The sequence below is a fragment of the Solenopsis invicta genome, unplaced genomic scaffold (assembly GCF_016802725.1).
Source record: "Solenopsis invicta isolate M01_SB unplaced genomic scaffold, UNIL_Sinv_3.0 scaffold_318, whole genome shotgun sequence".
NCBI lineage: Eukaryota > Metazoa > Arthropoda > Insecta > Hymenoptera > Formicidae > Solenopsis > Solenopsis invicta.
This window is the reverse complement of record NW_024105270.1, coordinates 13,978-38,929: the sequence shown is the minus strand read 5'-3', so window position 1 is coordinate 38,929 and position 24,952 is coordinate 13,978. Positions and strand designations below refer to the sequence as shown.

The 24,952-nt window shown below is 35.6% G+C and overlaps 3 protein-coding genes and 1 long non-coding RNA gene across 5 annotated transcripts; 3 read left to right on the top strand and 1 right to left on the bottom strand.

The window, feature by feature from the left end:
• The first annotated feature begins 1,679 nt into the window (after window positions 1–1,679).
• LOC120359894 lies at window positions 1,680–2,543 on the top strand. The gene has a single exon (XM_039459330.1). It carries the CDS (start codon window positions 1,713–1,715, stop codon window positions 2,541–2,543), a length of 831 nt encoding a protein of 276 aa, XP_039315264.1. The 5' UTR covers window positions 1,680–1,712.
• Window positions 2,544–5,770: 3,227 nt separating this feature from the next.
• LOC120359899 lies at window positions 5,771–8,672 on the bottom strand. The gene is made up of 3 exons (XR_005576656.1): window positions 8,498–8,672; window positions 6,827–6,962; window positions 5,771–6,241 (listed from the first exon to the last, which is right to left on the bottom strand). It is a non-coding gene; the product is annotated as an uncharacterized LOC120359899 (long non-coding RNA).
• A 22-nt stretch (window positions 8,673–8,694) lies between these two features.
• LOC120359897 lies at window positions 8,695–24,835 on the top strand. 2 transcript variants are annotated; one of them, XR_005576655.1, is made up of 2 exons: window positions 8,695–9,113; window positions 20,372–24,835. XR_005576655.1 is itself a non-coding variant. In XM_039459332.1 (2 exons), the coding sequence occupies exon 2, from the start codon at window positions 23,824–23,826 to the stop codon at window positions 24,352–24,354; it is 531 nt and encodes a 176-aa protein (XP_039315266.1). In that variant the 5' UTR covers window positions 8,695–9,113; window positions 23,787–23,823; the 3' UTR covers window positions 24,355–24,835. The 2 variants fall into 2 exon arrangements, 1 of the variants encoding a protein (XP_039315266.1); XM_039459332.1 differs by having other exon boundaries at window positions 23,787–24,835.
• LOC120359898 lies at window positions 11,812–13,123 on the top strand. Its single transcript, XM_039459333.1, has 2 exons — window positions 11,812–11,952; window positions 12,031–13,123. Exons 1-2 carry the CDS (start codon window positions 11,938–11,940, stop codon window positions 12,499–12,501), a joined length of 486 nt encoding a protein of 161 aa, XP_039315267.1. The 5' UTR covers window positions 11,812–11,937; the 3' UTR covers window positions 12,502–13,123.
• Window positions 24,836–24,952: the final 117 nt, after the last annotated feature.

Sequence of the window (24,952 nt, the reverse complement as noted above, 5' to 3'; positions counted from 1 at the left end):
AGCTAGCTTGTTTATCGTTAACCTTTTATTATGACAACTACTTTAATAGTATCACAACCATGTTTTGCAAAGCGTAGGATTAGTTATTTGCTTGTACCAATATCTCAGAGCATGCATTATATTGCTTCGTTATAGCAAAAATTAGTTAAATGAGAAAACATGAAAATCAAATAAAATATTTTTCTAAGAGCGTACATAATAATCTCTTACTTCTCTTATGCGCAACTTAAACGTTCCCTGGCGAATAAGTTGCAGAATCATATAAGATATAAGTTAAGATAGTTTTAAACTAATTAGAGTATAACTTGGTAACCTCAAAACAATAAGAGAATCTATGAAAGCTAAGACAAAATCGCAAAATATGAAATGTCAAAAAAAAAGGGGAGAAGAATCAAATAATGTTCCCTTGCATATCGTTTATTATTCTTATCTTAATATTACTAACAATTGTAATTATAAGCCAGTAATTAAGTGAATCTCCGCGTGTGTTACAGACTATGTCTATAATACTTGCAATCTTAGTAATTGTAAACCCCGTGGCGTCCCTCATTGGATACGACTGCGGAGGACAAAACCTGAATATTACCACCATCTCGTTGTTGGACGTAGGCGAGTGTAATTTAAACGTTAAAGCAGCAAATGCAACAGATGTGTACATACAGCTACTGCAGTTATCTGTGTACAACTATGCCGAGGTTATCCAGTGCAAAGTGGAAATTTCGCGCACCGTCTACTATTGCGGAATGCACTCCCACATTTCAGCAGTCCACAACGGCAGAGCAGACTATCTTCACGAGGTTGGTCACGACCAGTGTATGAGGATGTTCCAGGACGGCACTCTCTCGCTTGGACCCAACAATTTCATGACGGGTCTAAGAGTCAATCAAACCACTACTAGAAGTATCACTCTCGCAGGCGGCACCAACAATGAAGGAAGCTGCGAAACAACTTACTATTCAGATCAATTTGGAACTTGGCCCAACGTCATAGTACAAGGAGTGGCAAAGATTACCCTTCGATCTTTCTACGCCCCAGTTCACTTGGAATCCGGTAGAATAATATTAAAATCCGGAACAGTCTGTCAACTAAAAGATGGAACTTGCCTTGATTCAGACGATGGATATTCATTCTGGAAAGTCGCCCCGGTATCACCCTGTGACTTTCACCAGTACGACGTACTTTACGAAGGACGAGCAACAAAGATGCAGGAGGATTCGACCAACTCGGACTCCTCAGTGGTCTACAGCCTTACTACGCAAGACACAACATTTGCACTTACTAAAACTCGAGAAATGTCTCTGTGCGGTTACACGCTGTTCCGCACCGAGCATCCGAAACTCTTTATATTGGAAACGAGTAAAGGAGATACTCCTTCCAACCGGAAGCAGATCCCCATGGAAAACCTAGACATTTTTGCATACATGAACTCTAAGTTCGTGTACGTCGAAAAACATATTCGACAACAAATGGTTTCGTTATATCACAATGTGATGCAACAAAAGTGTGAACTCGAGAGACAAGTAATCACTAACGCCTTGTCTTTTGCTACGTTACAACCTGACGAGTTTGCATACCGACTAATGAAAGGACCTGGATACATGGCTGTCACCGCAGGAGAAGCCATTTTGTAATAAAATGCATACCAATCGACGCCACCGTGCGCCGACCTAAGGTGTTACACGGAACTTCCAGTAACCGTGCACAACACCAGCATGTTCCTGACTCCGAAGTCCAGAATACTTACTAAGGTGGGAAATCAACGAGAATGCAACCACGAAATGCCCACTCTGTATCGAATCGAAGACACCTGGGTGCAGATGTCACCGGATCCGCAAGTTCGACAACTGCCTCCCCAACAGCTTAAACCAATGGCCCAATTGACCTGGAGCTATTTGACACCTGGACCTCTCGCTGTCAGCGGAATCTATTCAGAAAAGGACATAGAACGGCTACGAGAACATATCATGTTCCCCGCCGAGAAACCAGCTGTGCTTAACTCTATTGCCCGAGGCTTAACCGGACACTCGTTCGACCCCAACACCGTTTCCTTGTATAATATGTTGGACGAGGACGCACTAAACAAAATCGCAGAATCAGCAGCCTCTAGAGTTTGGCGAGGATTTATCTCATTTGGATCAGCTACAGCAGGATTATTCGGAATATTTCTGATAATCCGACTGATAAAAATCATCATCGACACTACGATACATGGTTACGCTTTGCACACTGCATATGGATGTAGTATGCATCTCCTGGGAGCTTTGTGGAGCTCTATTACTCACCTCCTTCTTCACTTGGCCAGAGGACCAGTCGACAAGGATGAAAAACAACAGCAGGATGAACAGATAGCAGTCAGCAAACCAATCTATTCAAGTAATGACCGTCGAGTAACAACTGATGCGCCGACTTGCCCAGCGGAGAATCAGCGACAACATATCGAGCCTACAGTCATTGTAACTACACCTACTTATACTTACTATGATTTAAATCAAAGATTAGATGAGATTAGCCAAATTCCTCGATCGCAGCGGAATTTGTCTTAAAAAAGGGAGATGTGACGTCCCGTCATTTTTTCCCTGTTGTACGAAATTCTCTAAAATTTTAACGTAATATTAATCAGATATTTGACAAAGTTAAAGTAGCATTGAACAAACTTTAGTGACACAAGTTAAAACTCATCTTACACGATTTAAATCAGTCTTAACCGAGCGAATAACCGACCCGCGAGACCGTGCGAACCTCGCGAGCCGTTTAACAGATCAAACTTGGAACTGACCAATTGATTGCATCTCTCATTCTAACGCCACGAAGAACTAACCAATAACTTCAAGGATTTGACACTTAAACCTTTGATGGCAGTTCTGGAGCGATCCAGGCTACCAATCAAATAATTTTCACATAATTATTACTCTGTCGACAACTAATAAGCATTCAATAACGGAATTACGATTTTTCACTAGTTATATTATTTAACACTTTTATGACTATAGCTATTACCTTATCGTTTTGCTACAATTTTATTATTTTGCTTCGATGTTTTTGATTTCTGTTACTGAACTTTATTATCAGCCCCCACTATATTTGGGATGGCAAAACTATAACCTATTCTTTTGCACAATTGTTCAACTATTACTATTCTTGCGACCGTAACACGTGTATTAACCGCGTTGCGATTTTTAACCGATAGAATATAAGTTAGCTTTAAGATATTTCAGTTTAAATTTTGCAATCATGACAAACGTATGACTCCGTTTGTAGTGATCAACCAAGGTAAGAATATTGCCTTAACCCTTTCTTCTTTCAATCCTGACAAGACAGATTTGAAATGACACATTTTGAAACATAAATAATTTTACACTTACCTGCCTACTCTTGACGCCTTGACTAATCGAGGGCAGCATGGTTTCCAATTCTTAAAATTAAAATTCTAATAACCAAAGACGTGTTAAAATCAACTAAACAACTTTTGGTCAAATAATGTCTTGGTTGCCGGCACAATAATACCCATACAAATGTGAATACCTAGTTTTGTTAAAAATACAATTTTAAAATAATTAATATTAAATTTTTGGTGAATAAAATAAATTTGATTTCTATAAATTTTCCAACTATTAGCCACACCCTACATGTTACACTGAATAGAATTATTTTCAAAAATTTAATATCTTAAAAATATTTTGTACCTCAAAATTTTGATCGACAAGCTAAAATTTTTATATGACATTAATTGCGTAATCTCTCGCCCTGAACGCGAGAACCGCAGTCCCATGTCCATAACTTAAATAAATTTTCAATAGTAAATAAATAAACTAGAATAATTTTATTAAAAAACCTAAACTATACAGTTAGTTTCGGTACACAACCCGCATTAGGACATTTATAAAATCGGGATGAAATAATACCATTTTCTTAGTTTTATCATAACTTCAAAATTTTTGACCGATAACCTCAAAAACTCATAGGACATAAAATTACTAATAATTGAAGGTCTAAACAATCACACAGGAAGTATGCCCAAATTTAACTTATTTAACCCAAAATAATATAACAATATCAAAAATTTTACGATGACTAGGTGAGCTATGTATTGACATTAACACCGTTTTACCTCCTCTATAAGCCCATACTAATATTTATCACCCGTATTAATATTTACAATAAACTTTTAATTTGTTTAAACAAAATATAAATCTAGAATTTTTATAAATCTTATCGTACAACTTCTTTGGACCCCTAGAATTCAACTATACTCCTTTTGTTTGAATCAAAAATATCAACTTTTCCAATTGTTTAAATAAACAATTTATTAAAAATTCAAGATATACATCAGAAGCGCCTTCCTCGAAAATAATTTTAGGAATTTGTTTGAACTCTTAATCTCTAACCGTTTCGGAGATAGGAATTTTCAAAGTTGCTCACCCCCCCCTCCCCACTTCGCTCAAACTGCACTCCGCAAGAAAGGAAGCAGAGCCGAACACTATGGACATACTCCCGACTTCGAAATAATTTTATTTCAAAACTACCCCCTCAGATCAAAATCACCCCCATAAGAAAAATTACCCCTTAAGTAGTTAGCAACAACCCCCTAGGTTTCGAATTTTTCCAACAAATAGTTTAAAAGTAATAAATTTTTAAAGTGAATATCTTATGTATCACTCATATACCTCGTGTGTCTCACATACTTTATATATTGAACATCTTATATATATATAAAGTTACCCCTATGTCAAAATTAAGGGTTGAACATAATATCTAATTAATTAGAATCATAAAATGACCCTGTAGTTCAATTTTCATAGCGATATTTTAAACGGTTTAAGAATAAATACATTTTGCATTTTATAATTAATAACAATTAACCTCAGAAGAATAAAAATGTTATCAAACTATTCGGAATTAAAAACTATATTTACGATTTAAATTTCACGTCTTTAACTTAAATAGTTTAGAAGCAATTCAAAAGTTATTTAAGAAACTTAATAAATTTTTATTGCAAAAACGGCTACACATGAAAAGCTCGCACTTATATCTTTTATTCATATGGACCTAAGGATCATTATGCATTATAGGACTGAGCTCTAAGTAACTCCAATTTATTATAAAAAATTCCGTTAATAATAAAACTTTAATTGTTTATAACAACTAAACGATCAACCCTACGACTTTAAAGTACTATTAAAAAACAAAGAGCATAAACTAAAGAATACTTTCCTAAAATTTCAACTCTTCAAGACTAATGGTTTTTACAATATAAAATTCCAAATTTTCATGTTATACGCGTACTTCGGTATGACAAGATGGCGTATACACAGGGTACACGAGAAACGCATAGCCTTATACTTGTAAAATATGAACTTTTCCCATGTGAATCTTATTAGATTTCTATAACGATCAAATTAAAAACAATATTTTGTTGTTATTAAAATTTTTATTTCATAATTTTTAGTTGAAAACGTAACGACTAATACAATTGTTAATTAAGAATTATTGTATAAGACATATGTCAAATAAGTTGTAGATTGTCATAGTTACACGAACTTGCCGAAATTATATAAAGTCAGCAAAAATAGTCAGTCGCCAGAACAAACTTCCTATAACATAAAGTATATTGTTTATTAAAATCTAACAAATTAACAATTGTCCATCTAATAAACAATTCTCATGAATTAACGCCCTTTGCCGATAAAAATTAACTATTTTGTAAAGTAGCGTAAATGAAGAATATTTGGTACAAAACTCGCTCTATACTTTAAAGCATATCTGAAATATGTCATTTTGCTAAGTTAATATTTTATTACAATTAAACAATACATCTCTTAATCACTAAACTTAAATACGATTTAAAACAAACATTAAGGAACACACTTGCAAAATTTCAAAACTTTTTACGTATTAGTTTAAAAGTTATTAACTTATAAAGTAAGAACGGTATAAAATCACTTTTCACTGCACATGCATACACTCACACATACACACAGCATGTACGTGAGTGCCTACTACATAGACAAGTCAAATAAGAATATTCTTTAAATAATACATATTTAATATTTCTGATACGGGCACATAAAAGGAAATGATATTTTACAATTAAAGGTTCAATTTCACATCTCTAGCTCAATTAGTTAACTAACAAGTTCAATTTGCAACTAACGATTACTACAGGTATATCGCACTTTAAGCAAGCGAGGAATCTTCATAGTCGTATCTTCTCAGCGACGGCTTGCGAGCTCAAGTAACAGATCTAAAATCAGATTAAAACCTGTTAAACTATAACAATTATTATTAACAATTAACAAATAACGGTAAATAATTTGATTTACAATTGCAAATAAATTTCTCCGATCATAAAATCAACTTAAAAAGGAAATAATTCTTTGATATAAGAAATCACGGATAATACATGTAATGTAAAAATAACGTAAAAGGTAAAGCTTATTACTGCTAAACCCCCTTCCCCCTCATCGTCAGACTTAACGTCAACGTAGAATGAACCTTTGTGAACATGCTTGCCAAATTTCATTTTGCCAAGTTTACCCATTTCTGAATTGTAGATGTTACAAGTCACATAGAATAGACCGAAATTTGCCACGGCAAGCTCTTGCCGTCGGACACCGACACACGCACACACACAAAGCAACGCACGGACGTACGCGAATACATAGGCAGTGTTCAAATTGAAACCAATTTTTCGGCAACACTTACACATTTCTTACCACTTCCCCAAGCAAGACAATGATTCTATACATCTAAATACTAAATCTCGTATTTTTCTGATTTACCGTTCAAGAGCTACAATAAAAAATATATTTAAAATCATATGCAATACCCATAGAGCATCCTCTTGAAGCATAGGTGATGCGGCCTCAGTGACAAATACGTCACGCGAATGATAAAGTAATATAAACAAATTCTCTCAGTTCAATTTAGTACATCGCCACGGACAGAACGTTGCAGGTGGAAGCCTAATTTAATTGAAACAAATTCATATTTTACAATATCTATGGACACAATATATAAGTTAACAGATACTACCATTTTTTAACTACAAATTAAGGTAAAGAAATTAAAATATTATAAGTATAAAAGATGCATCTTGCTTCTAGAAACAATATAGGAAAGGAAATAAATTAATAAAGGTCTCCATTAATTTTTGAACAAATTTTAATAGTGAACTAATATATATAGATATACAGGTATGCATTACGCCTATGTACGAACAGACAGACAGACGAATTTTCTTAATTGACATATTACACAATTCCCACCTATTCCCTTCAATAGGCAATATTTTTATACACTTAAGTTTAAAATTCTATAAGAATCGGATAACCCGTTTAGGAAATATAAAGCTTTCTTTCCTTAAAATATTGCATAGGCATATGCTAAGTATAAAGTCAACGAAGCGAAAAAATATAAATTGGATTCAGATACAGCTTCGAAACTATTGATCCTAAAAATATGATACTTTGTACACAAAAACTTCTTGTGATACAAAAACTTAATATCAAGTCTTAAATCTTTATCTTTATTAGTTTCAGAAATTTTAATTTTCAAGTTAGCTGAATAAAGTCGCTAAAGAGAAATATACATAAAAATGGATCTAGACCTAGCTTCGAAACTATTGATCCTAGGAATATGATATTTTATATACAAAAACTTCTTGTGGTACTAAAGCTTAATACCAGGTATCAAATCTTTAACTTCATTAGTTTTGAAAATATTGATTTTTGAATTTTGAAATTTTTCAACGTAGATGTCAAATATATGAAGTGGACCCAGATACAGATTCGAAACTATTGCTCCTAGAAATATGAAACTTTATACGCAAAAGCTTCTTGTGATACTAAAACTTAATACCAAATTTCAAATCTTCAACCTTATTAGTTTCGAAGATTTTGATTTTTCCTTATTAGCAAATGTAAAGTCGATAAAGCGAAATACATAAAAATGGACCTAGACCTAGCTCTGAAACTATTGATCCTAGGAATATAAAATTTTACACACAAAAACTTCTTGTGGTACTAAAGCTTAATACCAAGTCTCAAATCTTCAACCTTATTAGTTTTGAAAATATTAATTTTTAAAATTTGAAAATTTTTGACAGGTAACCTCTAATATGAGAACACTCTTATATTTAATTTTTATAAATCATTGATAACGGAGTGATAAAAGTATAACAATTAGGATTGTATTCAAGCCCTACAATCCTACGTCAAACCGTTTTCCAGCAATCGACCATTTTATTGAACATTCTCGCCGTGAAAGCAAGAGAGATGTACTTATGCATAAGCCTATGTAGAAAAAATTCATTTTCTTTCCGATTCAATTACGCGCAAACGGATGGTCGCAACTTTACAGAAACATACAGTTAAACTAATTAAGCACCCGACTTTATGTTTAAAATATTTTTATTGCAAAATTTAAACAATTTATAATAATAATCGAATTTTTTTGTTTTATCGTTGAATTATATGTATTAGATTAATGTAATGCATACCGACGATACAACTTATTGTTCTCGTTATTTTAAGCTGAAAATCATATTGTTTAAACAATTGCGTTTATTTTAAAATGTATATTAAAGAACAAAGAACTGTGCTCACGGATTCACTTAGAGAAAAGGAGGAGCTTGCTGCTTCCCCTACGATCGCACGGTGGGGAACGGCGTGCCCCTCTAACGCTTTTCGCCCCTCTCCGCTCTCTCCATCCGGTCTCTTTATTCTGATTCTCTCAGAGTGAGTCCGTAAGTGCGGCAGGGACGTCCGTGGAGACTTTGTTTCTCGAGTCGTCTCTTGCTATGCACTTTGACGTTAGCAATTTGGCTCTTCATTCTGATTTTCTCAGAGTGAATCCCTGAGTGCGGTAAGGACGTCCGTGGAAACTTTGTTTCTCGAGTCGTCTCTTGCTATGCATTTTGACAATCAGCGTATTTGAGAATAAAGTCTTGAACGCAACTACGAGCCTTGAAGAATCGTCGACTTATTATTTTATCCCTGCCTTGAGCTAGAAGCCACTGCAGAGGTCTGCTACTTCATCTGCTACGTTCCAGAGCTGACGTGAGCAGTCTTGTCTTGTTTTGTCTTGTTGAAAATCGACGAGGAAATATAAAAAGGGTAAGTTGCTAATACATTAACATACTAATATAAATATATATATATATATATGTGTAACACTATATGTATATATGTGTACTTACGCTGAATGTTAAAACGGCCTTTTGTATCAAGCATCCATTTGACAAATTTATATTGACAATCTAGTATCCCCTATATTGTAACTGCACTCATGTATTTCCCCCCCCCCTTTGTCAACGTACTCATGAAATTTAAAAAATTAATATCTTTGATTTAGAATGAAATAATCAAATAAAACCTTACAGGCCTCTTTGTTATAATATTTTGATTCAATTTAAATAATTTTCAATATACCTAGTGTCTCAGAAATCAGAACTTAGAGAAAAACTTAAGAAATCCATATGACAATAAATTTGCCATATTTTGAAACTGTGAACATCTCTAAATAACTATTGTGAAAAAGAGAGGAAGAAAATAGAAAATTTTAAATAACTAATTTATGTATCCAGTGACTTGGAAATAAAATTGCACACATATATATGTATATGTCAGGAATTTGCATGTATCAGAATTTTGTGACGAATAATTTGACATTGTTATAATACTACATTGTCTCACATTACTATATCTAGTGGCTTTGAAAAGGAAATAAAAATTATACATTTTGTAAAAATTTGACATAGTGAAAGTAATACATTAAATCACGCGTATCTTGAAGATTCTTGTTAAAATAAACCAATTTTCACAATTTATGTTGAAAATTTAGCACAATAATCCTGCGAAAAAAATTAAATTCAGTAACTTCAGTGAAAGTGATAAGTGAAACTGAAAAGGTCTCTTCTCGCAAACAGACCTCTGTTAATTTTTTTTTTGGGAAATAAAACTTAGAATATTTTCCCATCAAGAATTCTTGAACTACCTGACACCTTATATCTGTCTTCCCCCTTTTTACCTTGTATCCACTAAAGGAGAGCTGTGGCAGTCCGTGCTTTCTTATAGCTGGCATGATACACCCACTTAAGAAAGCTGGAGTTCATGTTTCCTTAGAGTTGGCGTAAAATACCCACCAGAGGAAACTGACGACAAGTCGCTACTTACCTTTGCTGGGAGTTCCTTTCCTATGTTTCAAGAACGGGAAATAGCGCTTTCCCAACTGGACGAGCGATTGTTTGCGTTCATCAAAATCCTTCTACCTTTACATGGGTGGTAATCCCCCCTAATCTAGAAGCCTTGCTAAATTTGCAAGTTGGAGCGAAAATTCCTGCTTGAAGAAAGCTCCATAAAATTCTAGCTCACTTTCCTACACTCCGAAAGAACGGGAAATAGCGCTTTCCAAACTGGACGAGCGATTGTTTGCGTTCATCAAAATCCTTCTACCTTTACATGGGTGGTAATCCCCCATAATCTAGAAGCCTTGCAAAATTTGCAAGTTGGAGCAAAAAATTTCTGCTTAAAGAAAGCTCCATCGAGAGAACGGGAAATAGCGCTTTCTAATTAGACAAGCGGAAGCTTGCGTTCCTTGGAGGAAACCACTCCGAGAGAACGGGAAATAGCGCTCTCTCTCTCAGATGAGCGGAAGCTTGCGTTCCTTGAATGAAAACCAACTAAAGAAATCTTGATGTGTGAATTTTAGCTAACAAGCATTCAGAAGGTTCAAGTTGAACGGAATTCTTGCATTACCAAAAGCAAGAGCCGACGTTCCTTGTCTTTGAGAGTTAGCTCATTTTGCTAACTTATTGAAAAGCACATTTTGAAAAGCATTACAGTTATTAAACAAATTTAGTATCAATAAAACATTGAATATTCAACGAATAGTTTTACTCAGTTTCACGTCACTTATTCACCAATCAATACTATTTCTTTAAACAGATGACTGATAAATTTTCTTTCACAAGCTAAAGTGTCAGAAAATTTTGCGAAAGCCAATTTTCTAAGGGGAATCTCTGTTCAAATTTTTATTTTTTCCAGATAACTTAGAAATTTTTCCGAGACTTATTAAAGTGTCAGAAAAATTCATGAAAGCCAATTTTCTAAAGGGAATTTCTGTTCAAATTTTTATTTTTTCCAGATAACTTAGAAATTTTTCCGAGACTTATTAAAGTGTCAGAAAAATTCATGAAAGCCAATTTTCTAAGGGGAACCTCTCGCCAATTTTTTTTTGAGTCATTGAAACTTAGAAATATTTTTAATAATCCTTATTGTCAAGAGAATTCATGAAGTACGATTTCTTAAAGTGAAATCCAGATTCAATTTACATTAAGCTATGAAACTTAAAATTTGAAAGGTACTACATTTCCCTTCCCTGTCCCTCGAGCGATTAGTCGATGAGTAGCGTATTCTCATATGTCACGATCACATCAGCTTTTCGCGAATACCCATCCTTAGTTGAGTTGATTAACTAAGCGCATAGCCCGTAATTACGAGTCACGATTGCGTCAATCATCCAATACTCCTTCTCCCCTCTCCCAAATTGTACCATTTATGTAATTGTTATACTCGAAGAAATAAATCAGATAGAACAACCTACGTTAAACCCCTTCGAGTTTGAAGAAGATTTTGATCCTTATCTTCCGAATACTTTAGAATATGAAGACTTGCTGAACCCAAACCCCACTTTTGATTTGATAGAATATTGTGATCCTTTAAACGAAGAAAACCCAATTACAAATTTTAGTGAAGAACATAATTTAACTATATTTCCAGAAATAGATTCTTGCAACCCTTGTGAATTGATAGATATCGAATTAGAAGACGGTATTCGATCAACGAATTACCCCTTTGTTATTTGGTAAACTTTTACTATATAATAACGCGATCAACTTTTACTTAGAAATCCAGCAGAATTATCTCAGCAGCGTTTAATATGGAAATTCCATCAGTAAGCATTACAAATACATGTAATTAAGAATAACTTAGCTCACCAACTCATTCAGAATAAATCTAACTCTCCTGATAGCAAATATCGCATACACGGAGGACCAAACGTCATAGGAAACCAAATAAAATAAAACGTCTTGTACGACGACAGTTGCAGCAACTGAAGAAGGTTAGCCTTCAACTACAAATTCCGGAGGAAGAAATTACCAAGGAAATTTACAAACAATCGAGAAGAGTTTTCTCGCAGCCTTCTCCTTCTAAATCTAGTGCAACAGGATCGCTCTTGTTAACTATCACCATCCCAGATAAAGTAAAAGAATTATTTGAACCTGCTTCTAGTTCTCCCACTCACGGAGAACCTATAGAGCCTCGCTCTCAAGATCCGTTAAATCTTGACGAATCAGAACGGAATCCTTCAGTATCAGAAGAACTTTCGCACATTATTTATAGAAATCAAGAAACAGGTTACATTATAGACAGCGCTCTCCCTTCAGAAGAGCTATGGTCAGAAACACAGATCTTTTTGGATAACCCTCCTTTGACTCCTTAGTATAAAAACCAATGGATGGTTAATATGCACTTCAATTATTAATATAAATATTGTATCACAATTTTGTACTACCTTTTATTCAAATGAATAAAAATAAAATGATTATTTGAATCAATTACAACGAGAAGATTTCAAGTCATTTACCTAGATTCAATCTGCGCCTAATCATAAATATAATTTATCTGCAACGGTAATATATGCCTCGAACAAGCTCCAGAAAACATTTTCCTAGTAAAGGCACTAACAGGAAAAGGAGACCACTCCTTTTGAAATCAACAATACGCAATCTTTTGGATCAACGGAGAAATCATACTAACAGAATAAAACAGATTGACGACCAAATAATAGAAACTTTAAGGTCTGACTATACTACCCCTGCTCATGTTTGGTTAGAAATAATCCAGATAGCTCTCCATAGATCTTCAGTCGACTTCGAAACCACGCGACTCGAATATTCGAACTCGGGACAAGTTCCCATTGTGATTGCGCAAAAGGATAAATTAAATCTAATAGAGTCACTTACGCAAGTAGACTCTCCTCCTACAAATCTTGTAACTTCTCAATCTGTTGTGAGTATAATTACGGATAGTTGCGATTCTCCACAACTTATTAACCCTCCCTCTGAATCGTTAGAAATTCCTACGACATCAGCGTCAATTTTACCTACAGAAGAGCATAATCAAGTCGAAAACGCCGTGGACTCCTCAGAGTGGAATTCTCTAGATTGCCACGAATCCGTTTCATCAGACAGTTTCCTTCAACACTTAGACCTAACTCCAGCACACGCTGATCTCATTTCCCTTAATTCGGAACGTTATTTTAATACGCTTTCAGACAATTATATCGAATCAAACACATTAGGAGAATACTCTACACTTTAACCTAAAGATTCATGTCTCGAACAGGCACAAGCCAAGCTAACAAGAGAAAGGCACCCTCTTTTAATACAGTATTAAGAAATCTTCTGCGAACAAGAAACAATTATGTCAAGAAAATAAAGGAATTAGACGAACAAATAACAATACTTCTACGAGAAAATACTCCAAGTACTAACGAGCAGTCTCTACAGTTATTGAGAACGGCTCTTTCTGCAGCATCAATAAATTTCAATGATACATTTATAGAGTACCATAGGCCAAATCAGAGTCAACTAGTGATCGCACAAAGAAACCGAGTTTTATTGAATTTTCCAGTACGAGTAGAAACTACTCAGGTGACTTCTTCGACACCTCCTCCTTTTGAGAATAATCTTTCGTCTCAAAACTTCCCAGTCATAAAGTTAGAACCGACTGATGATTTGCAACTTCCCGAAGGAATAAATACAGTTAGGGAAACAGATTCTCAACCTGCTCGCGTGGAAACTCCAACCAGGAATATAATAAACCTTGAAGAGTTAGGACCACCCACCAGTTATCTGGAACATTTCCTAGCTCGTCCTTAAGGTTATTACTCCATCATTGCACCTAGCATTCGTATTACCGGCCTAGCTCTCGGCGTCCCCAGGTATTGCCGGCCCAGCAGGTAGCCTGAAATTAAAGAGAGCACCCCAGTTTCGTGTGACCGAGGTACGCGCGAAATCGGTTGTGTCCGACCTCCGGGACGTGACATAATAATAATAATAAATTATTTTTGGTGGCAGCGGTGGGATGGCCAAAAGGCTGGTTTAGAAAGAGCGTTAGGTGTAAAATATTCCGGTGGGATGGCCAAAAGGCTGGTTTAGAAAGAGCGTTAGGTGACATAAAATATTTCGGTGGAATAGCCCGAAAGCTGGCTTAGAAAGAGCGACAATAGAATTTTGGTAGCAGCGCTTTAAATTCGCTGATATAGTCAGTGGAATAGCCAAAGCTGCATAACATTGAAAATAAAATTTTGTTATACAAACGGTTGATTTTGGAATATACCTTTCTTGAAGCATAACAAATAATAGTAAGCATTTAAAATGCCAACTACGCGTTCGCAAGATTCAAACCCCCCTTCAAACCCGACCTCGGAGGGAAGTTTAGATACTACCTCTGGTGGTTTTTCAACAATGAATCCAGCAGAACTGGAAAGTATTAGCAGAAGACTAATTGAAAAAGAGAGAACGTTACGAGAACACGCTCAAGCCTTAAGGCTCCGAGAAGAAGAAGTAGAACGTAGACGAAGAGAAATTGAACAGGGACGACCTCCCGTAGATACGAATATAGATTCGAGGCTTAACTCAATGAGGCAAGCCATGACTACGTTAACGGTGGATTTACCCGAACGATTAGACGATATGTCTCAACGTATTACGAATTTAGATGACAAAATTAATCATGGTACTTTTAGAACTTTGAGAGATGGGGAACCAAGACCTCGAACTCGTGAATCAGGACCAGGATCCCCAACTGAACCTCCAACGTCCCCCATTCGCTTGAAAGATGTTATAGACAGCATTCCAAAATACGACGGACATAAAATGTCGGTATTTTACTTTTGCAAAATGTGTGAACGAGCACTTAAGTTGATTCCACAAAATCAAGAATATCATTTGGTACAACTAATTCTGAACAAGTTGCAGGGACATGCATACGCCGCAATAGAAGGCTCTGAATATACAACTGTACACGAACTAACTAAAAGATTGAGGAAAATATTTGGCCCAAATAAATCCACTGATCAATATCGAGGTGAATTAGCTAATATTTATATGAAAAATAATGAGAATCTCTTTGATTATATTGAACGAGTAAAAGAGTTACAAACCGCCATTGTGGACGGCGAAAGCACCGACTATGGCACTATTGATTCAACGACTAGAGCTGCAATTGAATTTACTACGAAGGAGAGTTTCATAAATGGACTCCCCTCTGATCTTTTGATAAGAGTAAAATTAGAGCAATGCTATACGCTAGAGGATACCATAACAACTACGATTCAATTATCTAAACAGTTGGAAGCTGAAAATTTACGCAAAAGAAGTTATCAAAATAAGGAGAAAACATACAATTACTCATATCGCGCTGATGCACCGCAAAACCGCGGTCCGCCTTTAAGTAATATAGCAAGAACTGCTGGAAATTTTCAAAACGCATCTAAATCTAGTTCAAGCAATCCCCAGAGAGGAAGCGCAGGCCCCTCTCCTTTTATCAAGCCCTTAGTCCCAGGACGACCTGGACCGAATACCCCTCAAGTATGCTTTTACTGCAAAACTCCAGGGCATTTCATGAGTGAATGCCGTAAGTTAGCTTATCGACGAAATATGGAGGGAGCGGCCGGAGCAGCCACTCCTGATTCGGGAAACGCAACGAGCGTCCCGGGTACAAGCGGCGTCGACCGGGATGCGACCCCGCCCGGACGCCCAGTAACGCAAATTCTGACAGCCCGGAAACCGGCGTCACAAATTACACCCCTTCCTACCTTGCCGGAATGAACACGGGAAGCATTCCGTCTGGTTATCCAATGATTACTCTATCCTCGCCTGATACTTTAGAACCTTGCTCATATATAATAGACTCAGGCTCAGAAGTAAACCTAATTAAGCAGAGCTCCGTCCATCCTTCGCTTCCTTGGGAAGATGAACGTACTTATTCTTTAAAAGGGATATCTTCCCAACTCGTAGAAACTTTAGGCTCTGTAAAGATATCACTCATGGGGAAACCTACTCTTTTTCATGTCTTATCCGACTCAGTGAATCTTATTCCAAACGGAATACTTGGCAACGGATTTCTCCATGAGCGTAATGCAAATATTGATTATAAAAATAAATGTTTACACTATGACAACAGTAGTGTTCCATTTTCAGAGAAGTTTAACGTAATAATTAAGAAAAGAACTGTTTCTCCATTCTATTTGATTATCACTAATCCTGAAATACAAAGTGGTTATGTGCCACGAGTGACTCTAACGAAGGGCGTCTACTACGGTGATGCCATTGTGACAAATATTAAAGGAAAAGCATATCTGCCAATAATAAATGTAAACGAAATAGATTATAAGGTCGAGATACCTTTTGTAGAACTGGAAGAATTTGAAATTTTGAAATCTAGTGACAATGATGAAATAAATATAAATGAGCCCCCTTGCGAAACTCGCGACCATAAAATGGCCGAGTCAAATACATGTACAATAATCTCTGAAAAAAGAGAAGTTCATAAACAGTCTCACGACAGACGTCCCGATAAAGACATCGAAATCCGAGGACACACGATGAGGGATGTCGAGTCAACTGCTGAAACCCGAGGGCACACAGCAGTTCTGGAGAATCTTGAAGATTATAACTCACTGGCGAGGCCAGGAGTTCTTGTGGAAAATACGCAGCTCTATGGCGCGACCGGCTTTGTGAACAAGGCGCGTCCAGGAGACTTGATAAACTATTATAACTCTGAGGTGAATCCTAGAGTTCTGAATATTTGTGAGAAGGGAGAAAAGGAAGCTCATTTTTGTTCTAATTATGTTACCAAAACCCGAGGGCACATGGAGCATAATTCTGTTGATAATCCGATATATTTTTATGACACTACAGACAATGATGACGAAAGAAATCGTCTTAGTAACATTCTTCCACTTTTACGTCTAGATCATTTGAATAATGAGGAAAAAGAAAACATAATATCTTTAATTAGCAAGCACGTGGATAGATTCCACTTGCCTCGAGAAAACCTAGGAGTCACAAATGCAGCACAACATTTTATACCTACAATTAACGAAGTACCAATTCATGTTAAACAATATAGATTTCCGCCGATTCACAAAACTGAAATTGATAATCAAGTTCAAAGGCTACTTTCTGATGGATTAATAGAAATGTCTACTTCACCATACAATTCCCCCGTGTGGATTGTACCCAAGAAACCAGATTCTTTAGGTAATAAACGATGGAGAATGGTAATTGATTATAGGAACTTAAATGAAAAAACTATTGGAGATGCCTATCCTCTGCCAAACATCTCCGATATCTTGGATCAATTGGGAAATGCAAAATATTTCTCAGTCCTTGATTTAGCGTCGGGATTTCATCAGATCCCGATGGCATCTCAGGATGCCCCGAAAACTGCTTTCTCAACGCCCTATGGACACTATCAGTTTAAAAGAATGCCATTTGGATTAAAGAACGCTCCCTCAACGTTCCAAAGGCTTATGGATAATGTTCTCTCTGGTTTACAAGGAAATGAACTATTTGTTTACATGGATGACATAGTTATCTATGCTAAATCTTTAAGAGAACATGAAACAAAATTTGAGAGATTAATGAAAAGATTGAAAGAAGCAAATTTAACATTACAGCCAGATAAATGCGAATTTTTACGTCGCGAAGTCGCTTATCTTGGACATATAATCTGCTCTGACGGAGTCAGACCAGACCCGAATAAAATAAAAGCAGTTATAGAATTTCCTGAATTAAAAACACAAAAGAATATAAAACAGTTTTTAGGACTTGTCGGATATTATAGGAGATTTATACCCAATTTCTCTAAAATTGCGAAACCATTAACTGATTTATTGAAGAAGGATACAACTTTTACTTGGCAATTGAAACAAGTTGAAGCTTTTGAAGAATTAAAACTATCATTATGTTCAGAACCTATCTTGCAGTATCCTGATTTTGATAAGCCGTTTAATTTGACTACTGACGCATCTGGATATGCAATTGGAGGAGTTCTCAGTCAGGGACAAATCGGAAAAGATTTACCAATAGCTTACACTTCCAGAGTACTGAACAAAGCCGAACAAAATTATTCTACAATTGAAAAGGAATGTCTAGCGATAGTATACTGCGTGAACCATTTCAGACCATATTTGTATGGAAACAAATTTACAATAATCACTGATCACAAACCTTTAGTATGGTTACATTCGGTTAAAGACCCTACTTCAAGATTATGGAAATGGCGTCTTAAATTAGAAGAATACGAATATGAGATACAATACAAGAAAGGAAAATTAAACAGTAATGCAGATGCACTATCAAGGAACCCAGTTGTTAATTTAACATATCCAATAAGTACTTTAGGCGAATCAGAAGACGTCTCGTCCGACGAATCGATATTTTCGACTAGTAACACAAAAGTTAAAAAGAAAACGGTTAGATTTCAAGATAACCCTCAACTTAGAAGCGACAAACCCGTCAACGATAATGCAGATTATGTAGACATGAGCAGAAGCAAGGAACAGGAGCCGTTGCATCCACTTGCTCCTGACATCGAGATTAATTCCGACGAATTACTAAACCCTGAAGACGATCACGAAAGTGATTCCGACGAAGATGAGAATGATGACCGAGCAAGCTTTCTAAACGATGATTTTAATATCGATGACGATCAAGAATATCAAGAAATTATGGATCCAATAACCTTGTCTTATGAAACTAGAGAAACGGTTTCGGTACCCCAAACTTCGAATAGAATCAAAATAATCGAAACCCGAGATAACTTATTAAATTCGCACGATAATCATGTAATATTTATTTTAATGAACGGAGAACCGTTCGACAACGGTGCTTTAGAATATCAGAAGAATAACCTATTGCCCAATTATCAAAATCTTGCTTATGAGAGAGCAAACGTTAGACCCAGAAACAGGCATCATGTGTTAATATCTATCCCCATAAAATTCAATCATAGGACTCTTGTGGAACCTCAAACTTTAGATAACTGTTTGCAATCACTGGTAGACGTAATAACCGAATTGGGTCTTCCATCTATCAGCATTAGTAAAACCGAACGTTTTGATGATATCCCTTGGCGTCATATAATTAAAAGAATTTGTGAATATTTACGAGATAATCATATTTTGGTTACAGTATGTGAAAATTTGATACAAGCGCCTATCCCTCAGGAACGTGAAGCGCTCATAACGGAAAATCACTCTTCTGCATTAGGAGGTCATAAAGGCGTAACGAAAACGTACAACAGACTAAGAGCTAATTATTATTGGAATACAATGAAGAAAGATATTCAAGAATTTATTCGTAAATGTCGACAGTGCCAGATTAAAAAGTTAACCAGAGTAAAAACTAAACAGCCGATGATAATTACGGATACACCCGGCACTGCTTTTGATAAAATATCTTTGGATATAATGGGACCCTTACCAATCACTAATAAAGGAAATAGATATTTGCTTACCATTCAAGATTTATTGACAAAATACTCTGTAGCAGTCCCGCTAAAAGAAGCAAATTCGTTAGCAATAGCAGACTCTTTTTTGAAAAGATTTATCTGTATATACGGATCGCCTAGAGCAATCCTTACGGATCAAGGAAGTAATTTTCTTTCAGCATTTATAAGGAACTTAACCAGGAAATTTAATATACAACATTATAAAACCACAGCTTATCACCCGCAGTCAAACGCATCCCTTGAAAGATCTCATCATGTCTTAATGGAATATTTACGAACTCAAGTTGATAAGGAAGAAAATTGGGATAATTATATAGAATTAGCAATGTTCTCATATAATACCAGTGTTCATGAAGGAACGCAGCATACACCCTACGAATTAACGTTTGGGAAGTTAGCTCGCTTGCCTTCTGCACACGTACCTATTGATTGTAGCTTAGAACTAACTTATCAGGAATATTTAATTGACTTATTTAACAAAATACATGATTTACAAGAAACAGCTCGACTTAATTTGATCCGAGCAAAACAAAGGAGTAAAGAATATTACGATAAAAGAATTAACCCAAAACCATTTCACGTAGGATCTAATGTATTTTTGTTAAAAGAACCATTTAAAGGAAAATTTGCGACTCAATATAGTGGACCATATCGTATTATAGAAATGCTTCCTAACAATAATGTTAAGATTTTGATTAATGACAGGCCTCGAACGGTCCACGAAGACAAGCTAAAACTATCTTACATTGAACCAGGATGAAATAATAACTTGACTTTATTGTTTTCAGCTCATGTTATGGTATAGGAATCGTCCTCATGCGACATTCCTGGAACCAGACCCACCAATTGCTCCCCAGTATATGCTGAGGTTCGCAAATTGTGGACGTTTAAGGTGCTATATAGACTATAACGCTAGTGTAGTTTATTGCACAAACTGCTACTTTACAGAGGATTCAAATTCTCTTTTCAATTTCGAATTATTACTATCACATTACGTTGTTGATGGAATTACAAAACCTCATATGACGTGTTTAAAATGTTTCAAGGAAATACCAGAGTATAAATTATTACGCGAATGTGATGTCTGCCAAAGAGAACACTTGATTTTCCTCGGCAACGAGAGAAATCAAGATGTCGTAAATGGAAACAAAACCTTTATAGTAATTCATAGTGGTCAAAACTTTAGCTTGTCATGGCCTAATGTACATACTGATAATGCCAGGACCTAAGCCAATCTTGAATCCGTTCCAGGATAACCTTGAACCTGTTGATAATTTTATTATATCTTGTAACAAAGTTTTTGGATATCTGTATACCAGATCTCCGGAGCGAACGTACATTTGTAAACTGTGCGCGAATTCCAATAATACAGAACGCATAGTCGGACACGGATTCACGGAAGGTGTGCCTAGCATTTTTAATTGTGTAATTTGCGATAAATCAATTTACCAAACGCAACCAATAGCAAACTGCTCGAGCTGCCTAGTCGCTCGCGAGCGAATACTCAGGCACCTCGAGGAGGCAAACATACCTCGACGAAATATAAAAATTCTAGTTTATGACACTGATAATCGCGAAATAACATACTTTTCTTATTTGAAACCGCCAACTTATGAAATTGTGCGTGGCGTAAGTCTAAATCGACTAGCATATGAACAGAGACGCGACGCCAACCAATAACTTGTAAACACTATAGTACAAATCCAGACAAATTGTACATGGAGCGGTCAGTACGTTCAGTGGTCATTGCCTATCCTGAAAGATATCTACTATCTTGTATCAAAGGAGTTAGATATCAGCCTAATAATAATATATCCGGGCACCTCTGCAAAGGATGTGCCGAAGGTCTTGAACTTGATTGTGAAATGACACATGGATTTCTGGACGGCCACTGGTTGCCTCATGCATGTATCGAATGTAATGGACCTCTTATAAAAGTACGCCCGGTAGCATCTTGCCGATTGTGCTTCTCAGCATACCGATATCTAATGAACGATCTCGCTGTTCATGGAATTACTCACGAGCACATTTTTCGACTTTCGTACGATGTAGACTCTCACAGAATCACTGACTTAATTTTGCGAGAATAACGCAATAATCATGATAAGTGCACAAAAATTGATTACAGTACACAGGACTTTTGTTAATTGCAATATTAGTGCTTTTACTATTAGAATCAGGATTATACATATCATTTGTCACACTGGATGTAGAGTTAGGAACGATCATGCTGATAGTATGTGTCAGCATTTGTCTAGTGATTATTATCATGATTATATTGATTCTTTGCTTTACGATAACTACGTTCTTTACAGAAGTAATCGAGAATCTTGTTGATTAGATTAATTTTAATCGACACTTAGATGAACGTAAAATGTTTCAAGTTTTTCCATTACCAGTAACAAGAAAACTTCATAGATTGGAGGATCTCGCGCTGCCTTTGGCTTTAGATAAGGTACTGCGAGACGCATCCAAATTAAGCCTTCGCTTAGGCATTGACGTATATATTTACAACTTCTCAGGATATCGGGAAATAAAGAAATTTTGCCAAACCGATTTTGTAGATGAAATAATAAATTTTTTTTGTGACCAAGGACGACAGAATTTGTATCCAAGGCGCCGAACGCCTTTCAGCTGTCCTCCTCGGAGATAAAGCTGTCAAACACTACAAAAGATTTCAAGAACTAGGATTAACAATTTTCAAGGATAAATCAGGAATATATTACTTTGAAAAGGAAGTTATACCCTATAATGTTATTAAAGAAAATATGACTACTTTTGGTGACGTATCTCAATGGAAAAGTGATGATTGGACAAATTACTTTAATGTGTGGAAAGAGAAATGCCCCTCATTTTGGGACTACCGTCAGCATTTCCATTGCCTTTATTTTTTCCCCTGATTTAACTAAAATACTAATCTTGTGGAAATGATAAAACTCTTAACTTCGATTAAAAATTGCACAAGCTGCAAGACATTGCGCTTGCGCACGTAGCAGACAAAACTTTGTGGGAAGCCTCTGTATTAAGCTCTCAATTGAATGTTAACGTTTATATTTATAATTACCCCGAACACCGTGAAATTAAAAGGGAAATATTCAACAAGTTTTACAAAGAAGGGAAAATTAAGACATTAGTAACAAAAGATAATAGAATTGCTGTAGAAGGAACTATTTACCTCTCAATGGTTTTATCTAAAGATCAAGCACTAACCTGGTTTGAGTATTTCCACAGACAAATAGGCTTACCCATTTATTTAGACGAAACAGGAATATTTTACTACGAGGAGAAAATTACACCCTATTCATTCATTAAAGAAAATTTAGATTCACTTGGAGATACATCTGAATGGCCTCACCATTATTGGAAAAGATATTTTACTTTGTGGTATGAATACGGTCCTTGTAAGATCCATGCACGAAGTAAACATTTTAACATTTCCTGATTTATTTAAATGATTAATTTACGTTGCGTACCATTAATGCTACGAATAACCAAAATGATCAAATTACTGACATCGACCAAGAAAGTACATATGCTGCAAGATTATGCACTTGCGCATACAGCCGATAATATGATACGAAAAGCGTCAATTTTAAGTTATCAATTCGATAAGAATATCTACATTTACCATTTTCTCGGAAATCGAGAAACCAAACGCCGTAACTATATTGATTTTGCTAACCAAAGAATTTATTATTTGACAATGAGCGATAACAGAATTGCTACAGATGACACTGTTTGTCTCTCGGCAATCCTGCCCGAAGAACGAGCGTTAAGTTGGTTCAAATATTTTACCGAACAAATAACCATGTCAATTTATACGGATGAAACAGGAATATACTATTACGAAAAGAAGTTTGTCCCTTACTATTATCTTAAAGATAATCTGAACACACTCGGTGACACCACCGGTTGGACTTACGATGACTGGAAAAGATATTTCTGGTTATGGAATCAAACTGGTGCACCTATAACTTGGAACCAATTTGGAATCAACAATTTTTACATGCTTCTTGATTCATCCGAATAACCAACACATAATGTGTAGAATTACCTCTATATGTTAACTTACGCCCTAGCAAAAGGCTCAATACGTCAATACAGTTCATAACCATATTACTAATTTAGAGACTTATTGTATGAGTATTGACATATTAAGATATTAAAAGCAGCAATTAATTTCTCGTATCTTTATACCAATAGATAGCAGCAAAGAAAGGTTTCAAAAGGACACTCCAAAATGTTTGCAATAGACAAAGAGATATTCCCAACCAAGGTGCAAACACTACAAGAGCTTGCATTACCGATTGTTGTCGAAAAAGCTCTACGAGATGCCTCTAAGCTGAGCCTACGTCTTGGTATAGACATCTACTTTTATAACACCTCTGGGAACCGAGCGATAAAAGGATATAGTTACATAGATTTTATCGACGGACTAGTGAATTTTATCATAATGAAAGACGATAGAATTGCAGTGGAAAATGCTCCATATCTTTCCGCGATTTGGACGGAATCATGGGCGAATAAATATTTTAAGTTTTTTGTTAACAATATGATACCGATTCATAAGGATAGATCCGGGATATGTTACTACGAAACTAAGTTACCACCATACCACGTCATAAAGGCAAACATGACCGAATTCGGTGATATGAAGCAATGGTCCGACGATAAGTGGATGGAATATTTTAAATTATGGGAGAAGTGTCCACCACTTCGGCAAAAACGTTCGCAAGCTTTCATTTTCCCAGAAGCCTCTGAACTATCCTAATGATTACTTCATCTCGTTCTTACATATATAAGATTTATTATCCACATATCGTTTGCACTATATAATTATACTTTAATCAAATTTCTGTATCATTCTTTTATATTAACCTTGCACTAAGGTCAATGACGTAGATTATCAACTTTAAAATTAGAATAAGAAAATGTAAGAAACATAACACAAAAATATTATGTTGTTATATCCATTAGCTTGTTGTTATTAATATTATCATATTATATCCAGTCTTTAAAATGATACAGAAAAGCCAAATACAAAATGAAAAATGATAGTTTACACGCCAGAAAAATCAAACAAAATTGTACCCCCTTTTACCTAGTAATAAGGTACAGCCACAATAACGTGTTATTTGTAAAACTAAGTATATCCGTTAGTACTTAAGAATTTATATTGTTATGCGTATACTACTTACTAATTCTTGTTAGTAATAATGTTAAAACGTCACGTTGATCATGTTCAGAAAAAACCAACAGCAGAATTAATTAGTTCTAAGAAAATATCTAAGTATATCTTTGTGCTATTTTGTAACCATTAGATTTAAGGATATGAAGATTATGTTACTACTTATATTACTATTCACGTG

Bases quoted from the DNA above. Each gene is read 5' to 3' on its own strand.
- LOC120359894 (XM_039459330.1), top strand. From the start codon at position 1,713: ATGTTCCTGACTCCGAAGTCCAGAATACTTACTAAGGTGGGAAATCAA.
- LOC120359897 (XM_039459332.1), top strand. From the start codon at position 23,824: ATGTTTGCAATAGACAAAGAGATATTCCCAACCAAGGTGCAAACACTA.